This window comes from Cyanidioschyzon merolae, chromosome 10, assembly GCF_000091205.1.
Source record: "Cyanidioschyzon merolae strain 10D DNA, chromosome 10, complete genome".
NCBI lineage: Eukaryota > Rhodophyta > Bangiophyceae > Cyanidiales > Cyanidiaceae > Cyanidioschyzon > Cyanidioschyzon merolae.
Genome location: NC_010136.1, coordinates 777,395 through 797,840, shown reverse-complemented (window position 1 = coordinate 797,840; position 20,446 = coordinate 777,395). Strand labels below are relative to the sequence as shown.

At 53.6% G+C, this 20,446-nt stretch overlaps 7 protein-coding genes and 1 non-coding gene across 8 annotated transcripts, besides 2 other annotated features; 4 read left to right on the top strand and 4 right to left on the bottom strand.

Annotated features, from left to right (window-relative positions):
• The first annotated feature begins 180 nt into the window (after nucleotides 1-180).
• Nucleotides 181-3,449: a sequence feature (repetitive element).
• Nucleotides 3,437-4,645, top strand: CYME_CMJ303C (hypothetical protein; the record flags this gene model as incomplete). Its single annotated transcript, XM_005534945.1, has 1 exon — nucleotides 3,437-4,645. The coding sequence occupies one exon, from the start codon at nucleotides 3,437-3,439 to the stop codon at nucleotides 4,643-4,645; it is 1,209 nt and encodes a 402-aa protein (XP_005535002.1).
• A 101-nt stretch (nucleotides 4,646-4,746) lies between these two features.
• CYME_CMJ302C (hypothetical protein) lies at nucleotides 4,747-6,138 on the bottom strand (the record flags this gene model as incomplete). Its single annotated transcript, XM_005534944.1, has 1 exon — nucleotides 4,747-6,138. One exon carries the CDS (start codon nucleotides 6,136-6,138, stop codon nucleotides 4,747-4,749), a length of 1,392 nt encoding a protein of 463 aa, XP_005535001.1.
• A 40-nt stretch (nucleotides 6,139-6,178) lies between these two features.
• CYME_CMJ301C (2-hydroxyhepta-2,4-diene-1,7-dioate isomerase) lies at nucleotides 6,179-7,162 on the top strand (the record flags this gene model as incomplete). Its single annotated transcript, XM_005534943.1, has 1 exon — nucleotides 6,179-7,162. One exon carries the CDS (start codon nucleotides 6,179-6,181, stop codon nucleotides 7,160-7,162), a length of 984 nt encoding a protein of 327 aa, XP_005535000.1.
• A 981-nt stretch (nucleotides 7,163-8,143) lies between these two features.
• On the bottom strand, nucleotides 8,144-9,505 carry CYME_CMJ300C (hypothetical protein; the record flags this gene model as incomplete). Its single annotated transcript, XM_005534942.1, has 1 exon — nucleotides 8,144-9,505. The coding sequence occupies one exon, from the start codon at nucleotides 9,503-9,505 to the stop codon at nucleotides 8,144-8,146; it is 1,362 nt and encodes a 453-aa protein (XP_005534999.1).
• A 195-nt stretch (nucleotides 9,506-9,700) lies between these two features.
• CYME_CMJ299T lies at nucleotides 9,701-11,210 on the top strand. The gene has a single exon (XR_002461367.1). It is a non-coding gene; the product is annotated as a hypothetical transcript (transcript).
• Nucleotides 10,707-11,768, bottom strand: CYME_CMJ298C (hypothetical protein; the record flags this gene model as incomplete). Its single annotated transcript, XM_005534941.1, has 1 exon — nucleotides 10,707-11,768. One exon carries the CDS (start codon nucleotides 11,766-11,768, stop codon nucleotides 10,707-10,709), a length of 1,062 nt encoding a protein of 353 aa, XP_005534998.1.
• Nucleotides 11,769-12,076: 308 nt separating this feature from the next.
• Nucleotides 12,077-15,132: a sequence feature (repetitive element).
• Nucleotides 15,133-15,226: 94 nt separating this feature from the next.
• Nucleotides 15,227-15,856, top strand: CYME_CMJ296C (hypothetical protein; the record flags this gene model as incomplete). The annotated part of the gene is made up of 1 exon (XM_005534940.1): nucleotides 15,227-15,856. One exon carries the CDS (start codon nucleotides 15,227-15,229, stop codon nucleotides 15,854-15,856), a length of 630 nt encoding a protein of 209 aa, XP_005534997.1.
• An 896-nt stretch (nucleotides 15,857-16,752) lies between these two features.
• CYME_CMJ295C (hypothetical protein) lies at nucleotides 16,753-17,595 on the bottom strand (the record flags this gene model as incomplete). The annotated part of the gene is made up of 1 exon (XM_005534939.1): nucleotides 16,753-17,595. The coding sequence occupies one exon, from the start codon at nucleotides 17,593-17,595 to the stop codon at nucleotides 16,753-16,755; it is 843 nt and encodes a 280-aa protein (XP_005534996.1).
• Between the last annotated feature and the right edge of the window lie 2,851 nt (nucleotides 17,596-20,446).

Here is a 20,446-nt window from a genome sequence, read left to right as displayed (position 1 = left end):
TCGTGATCATGCATGGAATGCGTTGTCGTCGGTTGGCAATGCGGGTTTGTGTTTGACACCCATACAGAAGGTAGGCGCAGAGAGCACTGGGCCCGTGTGCGCATCCGATCCGCTGGACCTTCCGCTTGGAAGGTAGCATGTGAGTTTGTTCGCCACTAATGAGCGCTGAGGATCTGTTAGCGGACCATCAGTTGCCAGTGCTGCTCTCAAAGTGAGTGTCCGGCCCTCGGATATCATGGTGATGCCCAGCTGCTGCTGTCCTTCAAGGAGCTCGCTGCGCTCCTGCTTCCAGCGCGGGCACTGTAAGCCTAAATATGTCAGCGTCTCGGGGTTATCGTCTCGATAGCAGGGACAGTGTGACTCCCAGTGCGATTCCAGTGTCCCTATACGGCTTAGAGCCGGTGCCGCTAGCCAGAAGCCACCAACGCGGATTTTGGCGAGCCACTGGGTACCTCGAGCAAGTCCCGGGAATTCCAGCGCCTCCCACCAGTACTTGCATGTGTATGCTAGGTTGTAGCTCCGGTATAGGATCAAGCCGGCGTTACTGGCGCGACTGGTTCCGTGTCTACGTTCCCATATTGTTGTTTGGACCGTTCGCTTGAGGCGGCGGGAGCCTTGTACATTCCTGGGGAACGATTGGGGAGCGTATGTTCGTCTAATAGGCGCTTCAGCCCAATCTGCGTCAATTTCGTCCAAGTGTTCTTGAGGTGCGTAGGGGTCTGCATGAAAATCCGACTCAAAGAGGTGCGCATGGCGGGCCCTTTGGCCCATATACGTACCCGGCAGCCTGCTGCTATACCTTCTGTCGAGGGTATTTGGAGTTCGAGTCCGTGTGCCAAGGGATTATAGCGGTCGATACGCGCACCTCCATATCTGGCAGGTATGAGACACCACGCGCATGTCGTTGGTGAAGGGAAACGCGATCGCGATCTTGAGCGTGTTGCTCTCAATTACAAGTTGTATATTCGTTAAAGTCATAACAGAGTACACTTTTCAGGTCAATTATGTTTCAACGCTCAATTTAGTTTATCCAAGTGATATTTAGCGGTCTATATCAGAGGCGTTGATGGAGCGTTCTTTTCAAAAAAAAACAAAAAAAGGATGTTATGAAAAAGCAAGTCGGCGATCCTGACGCCCCAGTGTCGCTGGCTGCCAGAAAAGAAAAAAACAGTACCGAGTTCAGAAGAACAGCATAAGAAGAAAACGCAAAAAGGGGATATCCCAAGTCGATGGCCGCAAGAACTACAACCGTACAACGAGATGCTGGTGAAAACCTTTCTTCTTAAACATATCAAGGATCCTTACAGGGAACACTAGCGAAACGCTATCGAAAAACGTATCGACTCGTACTCCAAGAGTATTGTCAAGGCCTCGTCAGGACTGATGCATTTGGCGAGGGAGATGTATCGCGAAGTGACGCACATGGAAACGGTCGAGGTTCCCGGACGGCGTTTTCGATGCGACGTTTATTCGTCAGCTGATGCTTGGTACAGAGTAAGCGCGGGGGAAAATGAGCCAGTGCATGCCCTCCACGAAAACTTGGCGGAATTCCGCCTCGAGAGTAATCGATAAAGCGGTGACCGGGGTATTTACATATACGGGGCGATAAAGTATACCGCGAACCTGAAGAACAATTTGACAGTGAACCTCGAACGTTACATGATACGCGCCTTGTTTGCACTCTACCCGGGCATCTGTCCCAAAGGAATATCAGCGATTATCAATGGCATCACGAACGATCGCAAGCGTGAAGATGACGTCGAATTTGTCGACAAGAAGGCGTCAAACCAGAGCACGAATAAGGTCTCCGTCATCCGTGCGGATATACAAGAGCACCGTGCAGTCATGGGGCTGCCGAATCCAACAGACAAGATATCAGCGTTGAAAAAGATAAGGGAAGATACTATCGCCTCATCCTATGTTATTTCGTGTTTCTGGACCGAGAACTCGAACGCAAGGCAGAAATGAAGCTGAGTGGGGAAAACTGAAGACTGGGACAGACGGAAGGCTTTCCTGATGGGTAAGCGCTTCTACATCGTTCCGATGTGCACCATCAAGTCACATTTTGTGAGTATCGACTCCGCAGTCCTTCATGGCATCATGAAGGAGATCAGTCCGGAGTTCGATGTTAGCAGGGAGGAATTCTACGGTGAAAACCGGGAGACGTTCTGGAAGAATATCTTCGATTTCAAACGTCTGAGGGTGAGCAAACAAAAGGTACTCACTGGGATGATCGATACCGATGGAGTAGCCTTGTGTATACACTATCGGCGGTTGAAGAGAGATCGTCCAGTCCCGCCCTCGGCTGCGCCCGTGACGAACCATGAATGTGAGAAGGAGGCGGATCCTGCGGCACAGGAGGTGCAGGATAACGACTTTCGTTGGCGCGGCGAAGAATGCAGAAAAGAAGGAGGCGGATCTTGCGACGCAGGAGGTGCAAGATAACGACTTTGTCGTCGGCGCGGACCCTGGGAATACGAATATCATAACCATCGCTGCTCCCAAGCGTGCGGATGATGGTACTGACGGCAACTTACCTCAGAAAGACATGCGTCTTTTGAGGTTCTCGAGAGCGAGATACTGTCTAGAATCGGATATAATGAATGCAAGGAAGACAAATGAGAGGTGGAATGCAGGAATGAAGGATCACCTCGAAGCTATGAGGGAGATCACGAGCTGAGGAGCGGACTTTACTGCTTTTCGGAAATTCATGGAAGTTCGCGTTGCCCATTGGGACGCACTGTGGAAGGAGTATACCATGCCCCGGTGGGCTCGTCTGCGTATGAGTCTATACGGAGAGAGGCAGCGGGCATTTGCGAACGTTTTCAATCAGATGAGCGCCTTGAAGGAGGATAAAAAAAGTCAGAGGCTCGTAGTAGCATACGGAGCAGGGCGCTGGAAGACCCAAAAAGGAACTACGCCAGCTCCAACGACGAGTGCGTATAAGGAGTGCGCAAGGCGCTTTGTAACAATACCTGTAGGTGAGTTTCGAACGTCGTATACACACCATGAGCTGGGGTGTCTACTTCAGAGAGTGGAGGTAGGAATGTGCATGAGGAGCCCTGAGGATAAGAAAATACGGACCGCTGACGGAGGAGCAGATGGAAAGGATGGCGAAAGTTCGAGGATTGCTTGCATTGGTGAGTACCAACAATGGCGAGAAACGTATGGAGTTTGTGAACCGAGATTTTAACACCGCCATCAATATCAGGAGATGCGCGGTGATGGAGAAAAAACCTCCACAGCTGTCAAGAGAGAATTTTAAGGGACAACCACTCAAAGTGGGATTATATGAGAAAAAATTGGAAGCCGTTGTAGGTGGCCGGTCGAAAAAGACTGGAAGGCATCAGCTCGTCAGTTGGCGACGTCTAGTCTAAGGCGGAGCACTCGCCACTACTGTACACCACTGGCGGTCACAACGTTTTTCTTTTGGGAGATGTTTGTTGTTGGTGTCGGAGGTGCGTCTGGAACAGGTTTCCCGAGAAGACTGCTGTCCGGTTGCGTCCTGCTGCTGACGCTCCTGGTATTACTTCACTCCAGGTCGGGCGATGCTCTCGAGCGCACGCTTTCCATACTAGAAGCATGCCGTTTTACCCAGGAGACTACAGGAATCACCTCCTACGCGAAGCTACGCGTCCTTGACAGGTTCCGGTCACGTGACGGTCTTGAAACGCTGGTCTTGAGCGCTCGCGGGCCCCTGGACCGGCGCACTGTAGAGCAAGCAGCAGCGACGTGGTGTGCGCCCGGTGGCGTTCTCCCGCCACGCCTAGACCCGCAAAACGAAGTGCTCATTCTGCAGTGCAAACCAGACGCCGATGCTTTCGAAGGAACTGCTCCAAACGAGCAGTTACATCTCGCTGCCTGGACGATGCTGCGGTTGCGCCCTGAGTCTCAGGAGAACCGTCGGCCGAACAACGTAGAACGCTCCGTTTCGCAGAGCCTCCTCCTGTCGTGGATCATACACCATACAAGGGTCGGCATTCGGAATTTTTTCATCTATCTCAATGAGCCGGATGCCTGTGGTTCCAGAATAATGGAGCTTAGGGATGAATTGACGGAGCGACTCGCCGATGTGCCTGCGAATGTATCGATCATAGCGTGGCCATTTCGTCCACCAAAGGGCGTGCACTGGAATCATGTTCAGATTGCAGCCATGAACGATTGTTTGTGGCGGAATCGCGGCATATTCAAATGGATTCTTTTCGCAGATGTGGACGAGTACATCGTTCCGAGCGAAAATGCGCTGCGCTCTAATCCGGAAAGCCCGGTACTGCATGTGCTGGATGACATTGAAAGACAACTACCGATTAACCTGTGCAGTGTTCGAGTGCCTTGCTGGTGGCGTTACGACGTTATTGAACCGGCTCTGAACTGGAGCGAAGCCTCTCAGACGTCGCTCCGGAGGCCATGGCTAGGTGCTGCCGCTCCCGTTGATCGCGTTTGCAAACCGCACCTGAACCGTGAAAAGTGCTTCGTACGTACTGACCAGGTGTACTACACAGCTGTTCATGCTGTTGCTGAAGCGTATGGACCAAATTGTGTGCAGGTATGGCCGGACGTGCACCAGCACTTGCGACTGGAGCATCGGCGCTCACCGCGAGCTTTTGACGATTACTCGCCTGCTGAAGTACTCTACGCGACCTAGACTCGAACAGATCATCTGGGCACTGACAGCTCTAGAAAAGCAGCGATTCGTCGAAGCAGACTCGGCACAGATGCGCACCTGCTGCCGAATCCATTCACCTTCTACGATTCGGCACGTGATGCATTCAGCATCACGGGCTGATCTGGTAGGAGACGGCGCCGTAGATTCGTTGCAGCGCCTTCGTCCGCATCCTCGCCAAAGAACTCGCACAGGAGCTCGAACAAACTTTCCGGTGGAAGCTCGGCTCTGAGGCGAGGACCTGCAGCGTATGTCCATTCCGAATCCGCGATATTCAATCGAAAGCGTTGCAAATAGAGCATTTTTGGGAGATAGAGCGTTAAGAGTTTGTGGATGTCAGCTTTTCGCTGGTACCCATGGAACCAGACGTTGTCGCCGGAGACAGCTCCAGTGGCATCGGGGTCGGCGTCATTCGCCGGCACACCTCGCAATGGGTTCGTTTCAGGCACATAGTCTCCGTTGTGCGTATGCGCTGGAAGCGCTGCCTCACGGGTAGCTTGGGAATTGTTGTGGACGGTCATTAAGCCGATTCGCGCAAAACTATTGAAAAGCTCTTTCTCTTGTATCATTCCGGTGTCGGAAAGACCAAAGAGACATGCAAGCACCATGAGCAATCCCGAAAAAGCAATGCTCCTCGGCTGTGGGCGCAGCTTTGGGGGCAAGTCCGAAACGAGCAGGAGTAGATCACTGGGCATTCCATCGTTTCCAGGCGGCGCTTCGTCGAGCGACGGTGGTGCTCCCTCGACCAGACATCTCTCCTGATAGAAGTGATAGGGGGCTACGGTCAGCGTTAAACCACGAGCAGCCTGTCGCGTGCGACCCCTCGCATGCTCGCCAAGCGGAAGACGACCCACCTGAAGAACCCGAAAGCCCAAATCAAAAAGAAGCATTTGTGCGGCGCGTTCCAGAGCAGCGTTCCGCAGTGTCGTGAGCCAGGTTGGAAATCGACCTCGAGGACCAGCCGGCACCCCAAGGGTTTCAGCCACGAGGCTTGTTATGTCCCGCTTCAACACGGGTATGCGCGATTGTTCACGGACAAGTAGGAAGCGCGTTACTGTTGATACAAGGTGCCGTTGCTGGTCCTCGTCCAGTGCATCCCAAGAGCCAGCAGACGTCGGTGCGGTCACCGCAGGCGTTTCTGGTGAATGTGCAGCACAAACCCCATGTTCGCCGGTGCTCTGCATGGCTCCTGGTCCTCCTTCCGGAGGCAATCTGTCCCCGCTTGGTGCTCTATTCTCAGCATCCAGGTCCTCGGCGTGGTGCTCGGGCTCGCCGCAGTCGCTCGGTGGGTTCAGCGCACTCGCTGGGGTTCCAGCGCCCCGCGAGCGCGCAGCGAAGAACGCATCGTCCGCGTCTGGACCTAGGCACGCCAACGCGTCACTTGTCGTCGACTCGCCGTGCCGTGCGGCCTGCGATCTGCTCGCCTGAGGCTTTTGCTCCCTGGAATTACGACTTGTCCGCAAACGGCGGGTCATTTTCCAGACCCGAGGGTCACCAGCCCGTCAGCGTAGGTCGATGAAAGCGTCCAGAACGTCAAGACACGCTACTCCCAACAAGCCCCCCGACAGCGTGCTTTTGTGCTCGATGCTCGTCACACAACTCGCTTGCCAGCACCGCGTACCAGCTGTCCTTCTGACTGACGGTATAGACTTCAGTGTATACCCAACCAACGTGCCTCTACCACAAGAGACTGCTCATGACTCAATGCATATCCGCCAAGGCGCGCTGCATTGCATTGGCGCCAATACCGTTGCCGCTGCCGCACTTGAGCGCTGCGAGAACAGTGCCCAGGCTTGGCAGGTGCTCATGGCCTCCCGAGCGAGGAGAGCACTCGGTGACGCACTGGTATCGAAAATCTCCAAGAAATGTCTTGCTGTGGGTCGAAACTATGTGGAGCACGCTAAAGAAATGGGTCATGAAGTGCCTAGTGTTTCCCAGGAACCGTTTTTCTTCATGAAACCTACGACGTGCTATTTGCGCGAAGGGAGACCGATCCTCCTGCCAATTGGCTCTGAGCCAGAGCACGAGGTTGAGCTAGGACTTGTCATAGCGCGTAGGTGCAAACGTGTGCCTAGAGATGCAGCGTTTTCGTTCATTGCGGGGTACCTCGTTTGCATAGACGTGACAGCGCGACGCTGGCAACGCGAGGCGAAAGCCAAAGGACTACCCTGGACACTAGCGAAAAGCGCTGACTCGTTCCTGCCCATGTCTCGCTTTATTCGACGTGAGGAGGTGCATGATCCACAACGGCTGTGGCTGTGGCTGAAAGTTAACGGGCAGCTTCGCCAGCGTGGTTGCACTGTCGACATGGTCCACGATATCGCTAGTCTCGTGCACTACGCCTCGCGGTGGATGACCCTCGAGGAGGGCGACATCATCCTAACCGGCACGCCAGCTGGTGTGGGGCCCCTCTTGCACGGCGACATCGTCGAAGCCGGGATCGAGGAACTCGTCTCCATGAAGTTCGTATGTGAGACGGACACAGGCTCGCCGATCTAACACCCAACGCGACGATTTCTTCGTGCAGTCAGGTGGATGTACTGAAACAGCATCCCCTGGAAGCGCGAGGGCGGTCAGCAACCAGGTGAGCGACTGCCGTGCCTCTCCATGGATGACGATGCTACACTAGCTTCAGGCCAGACTACCTCCAAGCTGCAATGATGATTGGTACCCTTTAGCAAAGATCTTACATGCCGACTCTATCTAGAATGCCTCGTGCGACGCTGAATGTGCCATCGCCACGGACCTCGCACTATGACACAAGCACCTGGTGACGCGTCGACGGGTATCGACTAGCGTTGCTCGACGATGCCGGGGTCCATTCGCGGACAGGCTCTTCCCAGCGTATACCATGGACCTCATTGAAATGCAGCGGAGGCGCGCGTTGTTGTGGCGAGCTTTTTGTGGAACGATTGACAGCGTCTGCGTCTCATCACGTACGAGGATCAGCAGCTGTGGTTCGTCGTCGCGCTGGGATCCGAGGAAACGCGCAGATGCACCCTATATATCGGGTAAAATGCTGAACCCGAGCCCGTTCAATGGACCCGTATCTTTGGCCTGACTGGCAAAGGCATACGATGCCAAACTTGTTGACTGAAGCTTTTTCTAGCTGAAATTCGAAAGCCTAATTAGGAGCACTGCCCCAGGTTGTCGACAGCGTCCTGTGCAAGGATTTGAGACGTCTGCGATCGTGCATCGTTGGTCGTGTTTGCATGCGACCCGCAGTGCAACGCATTTGGAGCGTAAAGCACCGTAAACCGATTGTGCCGAAAGCTTGGATGCCTTTGCGTTGATGCGATACCCGCGAAACCTTTCGCTTGTATGGATTTCGTGATCTTGGCGAGCCAGCAATGCCGAAAAATCATCGAAATACCAAGTGCGCGGGTACCCGCCTTGAGCGGCCACACAACGTGCGGCCTATCTTCATGACTGCAGATACAAGCATACCATTCGGATTGACTGTCTTATGCTTTTCACGAGCTATCGTGTGTGATGACCGTTAAACGGTGGCGACGGGTTCATCGGGCGCCGCTGTGCACTACCACCTCGTTGCATTTCGCGTGGCGACTGGTTTTGCCACCCACGAGTTTGCTGAGTCCGCGGGTGCTCCGGCCTCAACGGTGCGGCACGGGGATCAGAAATGGCCTGTGTCTCCGCTCTATGGTGTGGTCGCTGGGGAACCGACGTAGCGGATGCGCGAGCATCCACGCGGCTCGTTGTCGATGTTCGTGGCGTCACCATGCTCCGTTTGAACGGCGGCTGTCCAGTAGCAGCAGGTCCAGAGGCCATATTGGGCTTTCGCTTCCCTGGCGCTGGTATCGATTTCGGGTATGACGTCCTGGCTGCAACCGGCGGTACGCCTTGCGACAAGCGCTGAAGCTCGGGAATACGCTCACTTATCGCTAGGGTTCCTAGCTTTCTAGGCCGCCTCACTGCTCCAAGTGCGAAAGCCCGTGATACACGCTCATGAAACGTGAGTTGCTCACCAGAATCTGGCGCTGCATACCGGTCACGTGGTACCCATTGTCGTGCCGCAGCGAACACAGCCCATTCGTCGTCCTTGAAAGATTCAAGCTTTCCAAGCATCGATTCAAATGCAGCGCCATTGACTGCCGTGTGCAGCAGATCTGCGCTCGCTTCGAGGAACCGGTGGAATATTGGATGATAAACATGTTGGGGCAGTAGGAACGCGAGCAAACGTGGTTGTTTCTCCAGCAAACTGAGAAGCTCCCGCTGTAGTTCCGAGCTGAGTCCACGCTTCTCCCCCGAACAGATATCGCTGCAGCATCGCAAGTCGTCAGCGATAGGGCTCGCAGACGCCGGAGCCTCGGTCTCGCGCTGTTGCGGCGGCAAGGCCGAGCAAAACACTCGCAGGGCCATGTGTGACGCAACCAGCCGCATCACTTGCAGCTCTGACGCTGTAGGGGCACACAGCAGCTCGCGTCGACGCGTTCGCCACTCCTCAAGAGTACCGCCCAGAGCGAGCACCAGGTTTGCTGATCGCAACGCCGGGAAAAAATCTTTGTACGGAAGGTATTGCTCAAACGAGATTGCGTCCGATGTGACTGTAGTGATGACATCGCCATTTCCAGTCGCTTTCGCAGCACAAGCGTCTGCTTGGGGCGGTGTCACAACGTCAGCAGCCTCGCCCAGTAGGGCGCGGAGGTATTCGTTGTGCCAGGGGTGCTGCTCTTGTAAAAACGCAAACTTGCTCGGTTCGCGGGCCAGCAGCCGCTGCTCCACATCCGTACCCGCGTGCTTACGGACAAATTCCGCTGTCTTGTGGATTAACTCCCGAGCACCGTAGGAGAGCTCGAGCTCCTGAACCGTCTGCGGCTCCATGACTGAGATACGATACGATACGATGGCGGTTGCATGGATTGTAGTCGCGCGTCGCCAAAGGGCATTGGACTGTACTGCATTAGACGGGTTTAGAATGTTTTTTCTTTATTGTACTAAATTTGGCTGTACGATACTGTATTGAACTTTATTTGACTATATTGGACTGTACCACGTACGTGAACGACTATAGCTGTCAGAAATACGTTGCCTTCATGGCGTCTTCTTCGCGTAAGCCGGTGGTTGTAAGCGACTATGGAGCAGGAGTTTCCCTGAGAGCGTTCTTCTAATAACGGACTCCAGTACGCTGTGCAGGACACGTGCACGAATGCACTTTGGGAGAAGCAACGTGCCGCACGTACCGTGCAAAAGAAGGTAAACGCTCGAGCCAAGGTCGAGCTTCAGACGTCACTGATACTTGATGTTTAACCTATCCGAGCACAATTCGGCAGCCGAGTCCACAGGATCCAGGACAAAAACGAGTTTCGGGGCTGGTTCATCAGTCAACACCGTTGTCTAGGAGAGAGATGGGTAAGCACTCTCTGCAATGCTGTCTGGAGCGTGGCGGCAACGCTCGGAGGCGACAGCGTTCCCCGGTGCGTCGTCGTCGTTTCCGTTCCCTGGCAGGTGAAAGCGGGAACGTGGTGGAAACCATAGTGATAGCCTTTTACAGAGGTAGGATCGAAGCTACAAACACTGCCGGCATGCTCCGTGCATAGAAGTGTGGGCTCGAACCGAAGCATATTGTCCGTGAGTCTCCAGTTCCAATGTGGCGCGAACATCGCTTGCGAGCAACGAGCTCGTGACTGCGTACATTCATGATGAACACGGACGCTGCTGGCGAGCCGCGGGTTCGACGACTCGCTAAATTCTGCCATTCCGTCTATGACGCAACGAAAAACAATTCGAATCCCGCTCATTCATTGGTCCAGGGCATCGTATTCTCACTTGAGCTCATTTTACTTTCAAGCATTTGGCGCTCGGCGGGCAATGCCAGTGATATCAGTAGACGCGGCGCAGTGGCATCGACTAAACCTGGTGACACGCACGTGGAGATTGAGGCTCATCAGTGGCGGTAGCTTGCTCATCGTTCCCGTGAAACACCGCCCACTTTTGTGGGTAACACACCACAGACCGTGAGCGTGAAACCGGGAGCGTATGTCGACACTGGTGTTGATCATGTGGCGCGTGTAAAATGCCTTGCTCAGGCTTCCGCTTGCTCTAGCCAGACGGCTGATGGCGCATTCGCGAGCAGTTTTCGGGTCTCTCCGATGTCGACGAGGCCGGCGAATGCATCTGAGTTAATACGACGCGCGGTGCTGAGACAGAACTCATCAGCTGCTTGGTACCTGAGGAACAGGCGCTGCAGATGTCGCTCCAGCTGGTCTAGATGGAGTAGAATATTTTCCTCTAAACGCTTTTGGTGGTCGCGTATATCATGCAGCGCCTGGTCGGTTTGCGTCGAGTCAACGGGCGAAAGGGCGCATGCTTCATCCGACTCCATAGCCTCTTGATTCTCATCGTGCAGGAAATTCTGAACGTCCTCCCAGCCAGCAATTTCACGGTCATACAGAGCTTCAAGTGCAGTAAGGGCGCTGAGGGATTTGCGCATTCGCTGGTTGTGTTTGTTCGGTCGCATTGGTCTTTGCAACAACCTGTTCACATCGGCGAAGGTCAGCTCCTCTAAACGTGGACGCTCCTCAGATTCTGGAGTATCTGGAGGCGCGCTGGTGAGTAAGCGATTTGGTGTGACAAAACGCTCCTCTATGTCTTTCAAGAACGTGGATACCGCACCCTCAAAGAGCGCAATACAACAGCACAGCTCGTTCTCAGATACGCATTCAAGACCTGCAGTTTTCTGGTAAAGGTCCTGGGAGGCGACGAGGCGCTGGCGGAAACCGTCAAGAGAGGCAAGCGCGAACCACTCGCACAGACGGAGCAGCCGCACCTCCTGGGCTATGTCGCGCGGAATACGCTCACAGAGCAACCCGTTCGCAGAGACTACTGCCTCGAGTCCACGCACCACACCCGTTGACTGTTGTTCACCGTGCCGCTTTTGGATACCGACAGACGATTTGTCACCAGCGCAGGGCTCCGCGCAAACGCTTGTCGCCGCTGCCTCGCCCGCCACTACAACGGCTCTGTTTTCGTTCTGGACACCGCAAGATCGTTGCTCAGAGTCCGAGCGTGCGGGCAGCTTCGCAGCACCCCCAGCGGGAGACTCTGATCTGCGCCGAAAGTGGAAGGTTTTCTCCGTTGGCCGCATGCGGAGGCTCTGCACGCTCACGCTGTTGACATTCACGCGAAAGCCGCAAAGTGCCGCGGCACACGTATGCCGGCGCGCGCACGTTGGGCTGGCACCCGGTGTGGGCGTTTGAAAAATTCGTGACGGCGGTGTCGTGACGGGCAGTTGGTCGTTAATACACATTTATGTACATAACGGTCAAAAAGGATGCGCTGGCTGCCTCTTGGGCCGTATTTTTCATGGTTGTACATTGTCTCTATGGTCCATGGATCCCAGATTGCGGGATCGTCACAGGCAAACGGGAAGACACTTATTATGCTGTGCCCTGTCTTCTAGTTCCATTACTTATACTTTCTCTCGGATGTACTGGTCGTTTCGTATGTTCTATCGTGTGCCGATTGCCTGCTTTGAGCATCGGCGATGGCGCCTAAACCTCTGGGCAGATGCTGCAGGGAGGCAGAACGGCGTTGCCAAACCACAGAGGGCGTCGGATCGAGGAAAGCTTCACCTGATGGGGATCTGGGATTCATAATCATTCTGGGAGCCTGCAAGCAGCGCAGACGGACCTAGTACAGGCGGCAATCCGAATTGATATACTAGGAGGCCACTGCAACAAGAGTGACGCCCAGACGCAGGCTACCCGATCCTAGTCCCAGAATAAACTACGTTGCGGACGAGCTGCTCAGGTCTCGCCACTGAACTCGTCGCTCGCTTGTGCACGAAGCACTAGCCCGGCAGACTCGTCTGGCTCGTGGGACCTTCCGCCGAGAAGGTAAACGTTCGACAGTGCGGAAACCGTTGCCCACTTTTAACATTTATCATAGTGGGGAAAAGAAATTGTTATCTCGTTGCGAGTTAGTAGTGAGTCTCTGTTCTTTGTTCTACATAGCGTGGCCGATACGCGCACCCGAGAGCTCTGGCATCCATGAGACACGACGCGCGTATCGCCGTTGAAAGGGAACGCAATCCTGACTATTCGTTGATCTGTAGTTCTAACGTGCAAGTTGTATTTGCTTTCAAGTCGTAGCAAGGTAGAGTTTTTCAGTTCAATTGTGCTTTGACCCTCATGGGAGTGGATTCAAGTGACTATTCGCGGTTTATAGCAGAAGCGTTCAAAGTGTGTTTTTGCTCAAAAACATAAAAAAAGAAGAGTTATGGAAATGAAAGTGGAGGATCTTTGAGGGCTGTAGTCGCCGGCAGCCAGAGCAAAAAGGAACTGGAAAAGACGAAAAAGCTGAGGCAGGGGGCCCTACGACAAAGGCTGCGAGCAAGATGACAGTACGACGAGATGGTGGCGAAAGCCTGTCTTCGTCGACATATCAAGGATCCGTACGAGGAAAAGTTACGAGACGCCATTAGAAACTGCGTCGAGTCGTACTCTATGAGTTTTATAAAGGCTTCGTCATGGCTAGTGCATTTGGTGAAGGAGATGTTTCGGGACGTGACGCACATGAAAACAGTCCAGGTTCCGGAAGAATTTTTCGACCAGGCCTTTATTCGTCACCTGAGGCTTGGCACAGAGGAAACGTCGACGGAAACTGAGCGACCGCATGCCCTCCATGCAAATCGCTCCAAATTCCGCTTCGACGGCACTCGACACGAGCGTGACTCGAATATATACACCTGCGGGGCAATTAAGTACCTCACGGACCTGAAGAACCATATGATCGTGAACTTCGAACGTTTCATGATACGCACTATGTTTGCGCTGAACCCCGACCTCTCTCGCCAGGGGATGTGGGCTAGCATCAATGAAATCAGGACTTATCGCCAGCACGAACAGCAGATCGAATTTTTCGACGAGAAGACGTCACGCCGAAGCAGAAACGAAGCTTCTGTAATCCGTCCGGCTATTAAAGAGCATCGTGCAGTCTTGGGGCAGGTCGATCGAGCAGAGAGGGTATCAGATATGAAAAAAGATGTTATCCCCTCATCCTGCGCTATATCGTGCTCCTGAACCGAGAATTCGAACGCAAGGCGTAGATGGAGCTGAGCGGGGAAAACGTGAAGAGTCGGTGAAACGGAAGACTGCGCTTCAGGGCAAGTGCTTCAACGTCTTTCAGTTGTGCAACGTCAAGTCATGCTTCGTGACGATCGACTCCAGAGTCCTTTACGGCATCATGATGGAGATCAGTCTGGAATTCGATGTAAGGCAGATAGAGTTCACCGGCGATAACCGGGAGACTCATTGGAAGACTATCTTCTATTTCAAACGTCTCAATACGAGCACGAAAAAAGCATTCACAGGGATCATCCATATCGATGGGGTATCCATATGCTTACAGTGTCGGCGCTTGAATGCGGATCATCCTATCATGCCTTCGGCTTCGCCCGTGACGAAGCATGGAGAAAACAAGGAGACAGTTCCTGCGACGCAGGAGGTGCAGGAGAACGACTTGGTCGTTGGCCTTGACCCTGGGAGCACGAACATCCTAGCCCTTGCTGCACCCAAGCGTGCGGAAGACGGTACTGACGGCAAATTACGTCAGAAAGACATGCGTGTGTTCAAGCTCTCGAATGCGAGATATTACCGGGAATCGGGAACCATGAATGCGAGGAAGAAAACTGAGACGTGGAATTCAGGAATGAAAGAGCACCTGGAAGCTATGAGCGAGGTGACGAGCCGAGGAGCGGACTTTACAGCTTTTCGGAAATTCATGGAAGTTCGTGTTGCTCATTGGGAGGCGCTGTGGGAGGAGTATACAAAGCCCATGTGAGCTCGTCTGTGTATGAATCTGTATTGTGGAAAGCAGCGTGCATTCGCGAACTTTTTCCATGAGTTGAGCGCCTCGAAAGAGGACAAGACTCAAAGGCTCGTCGTAGCGCACAGAGCGGTGCACTGGATGACCCAAAAAGGGACTCCGCCAGCTCCAACGACGAGAACGTACAAGGAGTGTGCACGGCGTTTTGTTACAATACCTGCAGACGAGTTCCGAACATCTTATACACACCATGAGCTGGGTTGTAAACTTCAGAGGGTCGAGATGAAAATGTGCCAGCGGAGCCCTAAGGACATAGCAAAGTACGGACCGCTGACGGAGGAGCTAATGGAAAGGAGGGCGAAAGTTCGTGGACTCTTTGCATTAGTAAGTGCAACCAGTGATGGCAAGAAACGTATGGAGTTTGTGAACCGCGACTTTAATGCTGCCATCAATATAAGGAAATGAGCGGTGCTGGAGACAAGACCTCCAGAGCAGACAAGAGAGCTCTTTGTTGGACAGTCACTGAAAGTGGAACTATATGAGAAGAAATGGGAAGCAGTAGTGGGTGGCCGGTCGAAAAAGACGGGGAGGCGTCTGCAAGTTAGTTAATGACGTCTAGTCTAAGGCGGGTTTCGCCGCCTCTACACCGCCGGTGACACCGTTTTTCTTTTGAAAGACGTTTGGCGGTGTCGGGCGTGCACGTGCAAACACACACGCATACGCACACGCGTTACCAACACGGATCGAAACAGAAAAGCGCGCCTCCGCAGCTACAATATGACGGCGAGGTCGAAGAAGATTGCATCAAGTTGTTTGTTTATCCTATTTCTATTGGCTTTCGAGGGGCTCGCGCTTATATTCGATCCGAAGAGCTCCAGCTCCACAACCGAGACGTGTGTCCTTGAGAGTCTCTATACTGGTCAAAGGGTAAGGGCGGCGTTCTATCCGCTTCAGTGGGAACGAACGCGAGTACGTGCATGGGTCAGTACCCTTGACGGACGGAAACGGTTAGAAACTGCCAAAGGGCCTGCTGCAGAGCTTGTTTTCCAGGCGCCTGACGATGGGGACTACTGTTTCTGCTGGGTTGCGGAGCCACCCGCAGCGAGCGTACGGTTCGGAATCAGCGCCCCGCACTTCCCAGAGCTAGAGGCGTTGTTGAAAAAAGGTCAGCTGAAACGGTTTGAGCGCTCTGTTTTAACGCTGGCGCAAACCCTGGAGGACCTGAAGTATCGTGCGCAACACGCGTTACACGAAGACCTACGAACGAAGGGCAAACTGCGACAGAGCATGCGTCGGCTCCGAGTCATGACCTTGGTCGAAATGATGGTGCTGTTCAGCACCCTTGGTTGGCGTGTATGGCGCGTAAAAAGCATGTTTCGGGAACGGTACCGAGGAACCGCTAGATGATACAGATTCTGGTTTCGAGCCGCTGAGCACTTCGGAGCAATGGAACTTTCATCTTTATCCTGGTGCTTGAGTCCAGATGGCGAGCATTTCGGGCCAAGGAAGCTGTTTGAACGCTCGAGTGAACCCCAAGGATGCTGTTCATAGAGAACTTCGCAACGTCAACAGCGCGACCGATCGCAAGGATTATTCGAAAGAGAGCATGTGCCAACCTCGGTGCTGCACGAGCGCGAAGCGTATGCGCCGGCATACGCCAAGTGCGGGCTGTCCCATGAGCAATGCACTTGGCATTTTATCCGAGTGAGCTTTTGATCCAATCTGCTCTGGTCATCTTGCCTAAGTATCTGGGCACAAATACATGAAGGTGCGCTGCCGGGACTCCTGCCAGGGCACGGAGGCGACGGCGTTAGTAGCCCTCACATGCAAACGCAGCAGCAACAGCAGCATCCCTCAGCGTCGTTACCAGAATATACAAAACATCCCATCTGCGATGCATTGCAACGGCTCCGCGCGGTTTCATACCGCGTCGTATGCCTGGAATGCGCATCTCGATGCAGACAAGGCGTGACGATCTGGTACTGGCCACATGCTCCAGACCGCGACAACAACCAATACAAGATAAAACCTCCAGAGTGGCTCGCTTGCACAACATCGTTCGCAGTTCGCAGAACGCATCATCACTCTGCGGAAACTCGCGGGTCGCTCATTCGCAAGAGTCACCTGGGCATCGGCTGCGGGTGCGTTGGCGTGGATCCCAAACGAAGCCGCAGCGCCGAAACCGTACGCATCGAAACAGTGATCGCCCTCTTTCTTTCGACAATATCCCGCAAGCCTACCGTACAGATGCTCAGAGCCAGCCACCCAGAACAATAATGTACTGCACGTGAGCGGCATCTCGCTCAAATGACTTCGTCTTCTGGAATATGCATCGGTGCCGCGTGCTCTTGCGCGCTGCGTAGATCCAGCCACCTAGCTGCATCTCGACCATCTAGTATGAATCCTCTGGATATAAGGCACGAAAGCTCGTTCTCCAGCGCTGGAGATGAGATAGGTTCTCCGAAAACTCGAATCCCCGACACAGCAGCGTAGTGCAGACGATCAGTTAGCTGTTGTTGTGGAAAACCTTTCAGGCAAATGACAAGGTAGACACCCACCATCGGGTCGTCGAAAACCAAGGTCTGTTGTTCAGTGGTGCAGAAACACCGATAGTTGCAAGAGGTGCCCGGCGCCGACGCGTCTGCACCGTAGCTCAGCGACATACCGGCCTGTAGACTACAGCCTACACCCACTCGTGCCACCTGAAACGGATAGACCGGCCGACCAGGGTGAAAGTCCGCTTGGAATGCACGCAGCTGAACCGCGTACACTCGAACTGGGCGCCAAAAGCGATACGCTAGGAACGCCTCGCCTGGGGCAAGCTCACCAGTGCCACTGAGCGTGTTGCCGGCCTCAAAGCCTGCCGTCGAATAGAACGTATCCGGTCGGCCATCCAGCGTGCTTTCAAGGTTCTGCCAGACCAGGTCGTCACAGGTATCGGTGCCCACCGGTGATATCCATTCAGCGTCAAGCACTGGCCACTGCTGTTCCGCACGTCTGGATTCCGCAAGAGCAAGAAGGTCCTCGGAGCTTCGCGCGTTCACAAAGTGCAGGCCAGTGCGGTCCGTCAGGAAAGCTCTTTCCAGCTGGAGCACGTCATCGTGACGGCGTCGAAGCTCTCCTCTGCCAAGCAACCATACGTTCATCGTTCGGGTGGTGTCACCGACGCATCCGTCGGTCCGCTGCGACACCAGAAAGCAGCTGAAGCACCAGCGGCATACCGCCAGGCGTCGTGACCAGGGTGCGCGCAAGGAGATCAAACCCAGGTCAGTGCATTCTGGGACGTCTGTATCTGTGCATCCTTCTTCGCTTTGTTTGTTTGTTTGTTTTCATTGAACGGTTCCAAAGATAGCATGTATCTAGTAGACGCGGAAATGATGCGGAAGGATACTGCGCAGTCGGCGCTGGCTTGGAGGAAACGGATTTACTTTTGCAAGTTCGTTATGCCACTGTGGGCAAGTGGATACACCACTCTGTGCGTAGTTCTTATCCTGAACATCGTCCGCCTTAGAAAGAACTTGTCAAACTCTGTCTAAAGGTTCATCCATTCCACTAAATGCGGTTTATAAGAAACCATACTGAAGAACCTATTGGGGACGAAGCTTCTGTGACTTTCATATATAATCGGCAATCAAGAGAAACGGATGGATAAAGAAAAATGCGCGATTCTATCGAATAGCATCGCGCGCTGAACAACGCACCATTGACTTTGTCGTGAAACGCGAATGCAAATGAAAGGAAGCACGGGCATTCGTCTCACTCGATGAAACGGCATTCGGGAGGAATGGCAGATTCGTACGTTAGTACTCAGAGAGCGGCAGACCGCCGTTCGTAGAAAAGACACAAGCGAGCCTCTTGATAACAACATCATCCCTGGAGGGAATGCGATTGTGTGACCGCCTACGAATCGCAAAACGGACGTCATCATTCATCACTTCATTCTTCGTCGAGGCATCCCATGAATTCTCCTTACCATGTACTTGTGCCCTGCTCTTCGACGCCGCCGCCTTGCGCTGCTCAAAAGCAGCCCGGGACTTTGCAGCTTATCGGTACGTCGAACTGCTCTTTGTTCCAGTCCAGCTGTCCTGGTTCGGTGGAGTCAAAGACGTCTTCTCTGTTCTCAAACGCCAGTTTTACGCGGGCGGATCAGTACACGGGCCGTTCGCATCTGGGCCAAATAGGCGCTTCGACACGTCGTTATCTACCGTTGTCCGCTCTGGGCTGAACCATTGGTTGTGTGCTCGTGCACCAGAGCGAGCGTACAGGTGCGCGAGAGTCCGTGGGCGTGCTCGCCATGGCGGAGTTAACGACATGGAACCTGAGGAACGCTAGATCCGCTCATAGATGAAAAAGACGGGTTCCAGTGCAACCGTCTACCCTGTACGTCTAAGTTCCGAGAGGAAACGGGTGCGAAGTATAACAATCACAACTATGGAAGCACATCAAGTAGAGGAGAAGGAGTAAAAGCAAGCAATCCAAACAGAAGAAGATGCAGCTGAACAATGAAGTGTAAGGCCAGGAATGACAACCTGCCAGAGCGCTATGACCAGTCTGCATCGGGTTTCAGGGCATCGCTACCTAGACAAAGCGACGGGCAAAATCTACCAAAAAGCAGCGTGCAGGACATCATGAAAGTTGACGCAGCGTCTTCCACGAGAAAGGCACGCCAAGCTTCGCTCGCCTGGGCAGAGCTAACCAGGCAACGATTTATAGGTGTTCTGGACGCAGGGATGCCAGCTTCTCACATTCCTCGGGGATTTATCGACAGAAACCTACGTGCGAAAACTGATGATCTGGACAGAAGATGCAATAAGACATGACTTTCCAGGGTACGGCACCATCGAGAGTCAGGCACGATGGATGCCAGCACGCATACGAGCACGTGGAATGGCGGATTTATGGCCAAATGTCGACGCTTTGAGCAACGTGTCTGAAACACGCGAATGTCTTGAACGTAAGCTTAAGAGAGGCCACGCATGTCCGAATGGCTCATGCGGAACATCTTTGGTGCGAGTGCATAAAAGCGCATTCGGTTGTGCGGATGAAAGAAGCGTGCTTTCGCGTACTTGTTCAATCGCTATGAGATGAAAATGACCAATGCTTGGCACCCTTGGCGGTATTCTGCGGCGCTGGTCGTGCTGCAGCTTCCAAATAATTGCATTCCCGCTCCATTGACGAGAGTATCCAACGAAAGCACGATTCAATCCCGATGCTTCCTATTGATGCGTTCATGTTGACATGCACGGGTAAAGAGCAGGGGTGCACGCTGACACTGGCCGAGAACAGGAGCGTAAAACCTTGACGAATACACGAGATGGTGTGCGGTAAGCGGAACAAACGTCAGCCGGCGAGGGCAATTGAAATCGAGTGGCTCGCTATGCTGTGATTGCATCCTCGATTATGCGTACAAGCACGTACTGCACAGAGACTTGACCGCCTCGAACAACATCCCGAAATGTTTCATGCTTCCTGAGCGTCCAGCGGCTTTGTATTGTGAGAATGCTCGAGGCGATCGTTTCGTCCCTGGTCAGCGCATTGTGCAGAAACGCTGAAGACTTTCCTTGAAAAAAAGATTTCAGTGGCGAGGAGAGAGACCAGCGGATTTCCGTCCGGAGCAAGGCATTGGTTTGGGTCGGTTCAGCAATCCATCAAGAATGGAGCACCGTATCTATACATCGGGAACAACTTTCCGAGCGTGCTGGTGAACAATGCTGGTCTTCCAGAATTTGATGCTAAAGAGTCTAGGATGCGCTTCGGCTCTGCGCGCAACTGCTAACGGGCGGGCTTCTTGACGCTGCGTCATCGTCCGAATGACGATTTGAGAACCTTTTCTCCATGACAGAAGCCCGTAAAAGCAGGCATTCGACACATCTGTTTACAAGCGAATGCTCTAGCATGAGAAACTGCGCTTCAGCCATTCGCTGCATCCCGCAGGCGTGATCAAATCGTAGCTGGCAAGTGATGCTGCTCCAATGGGGGCACGCCCTGAGATCTTGA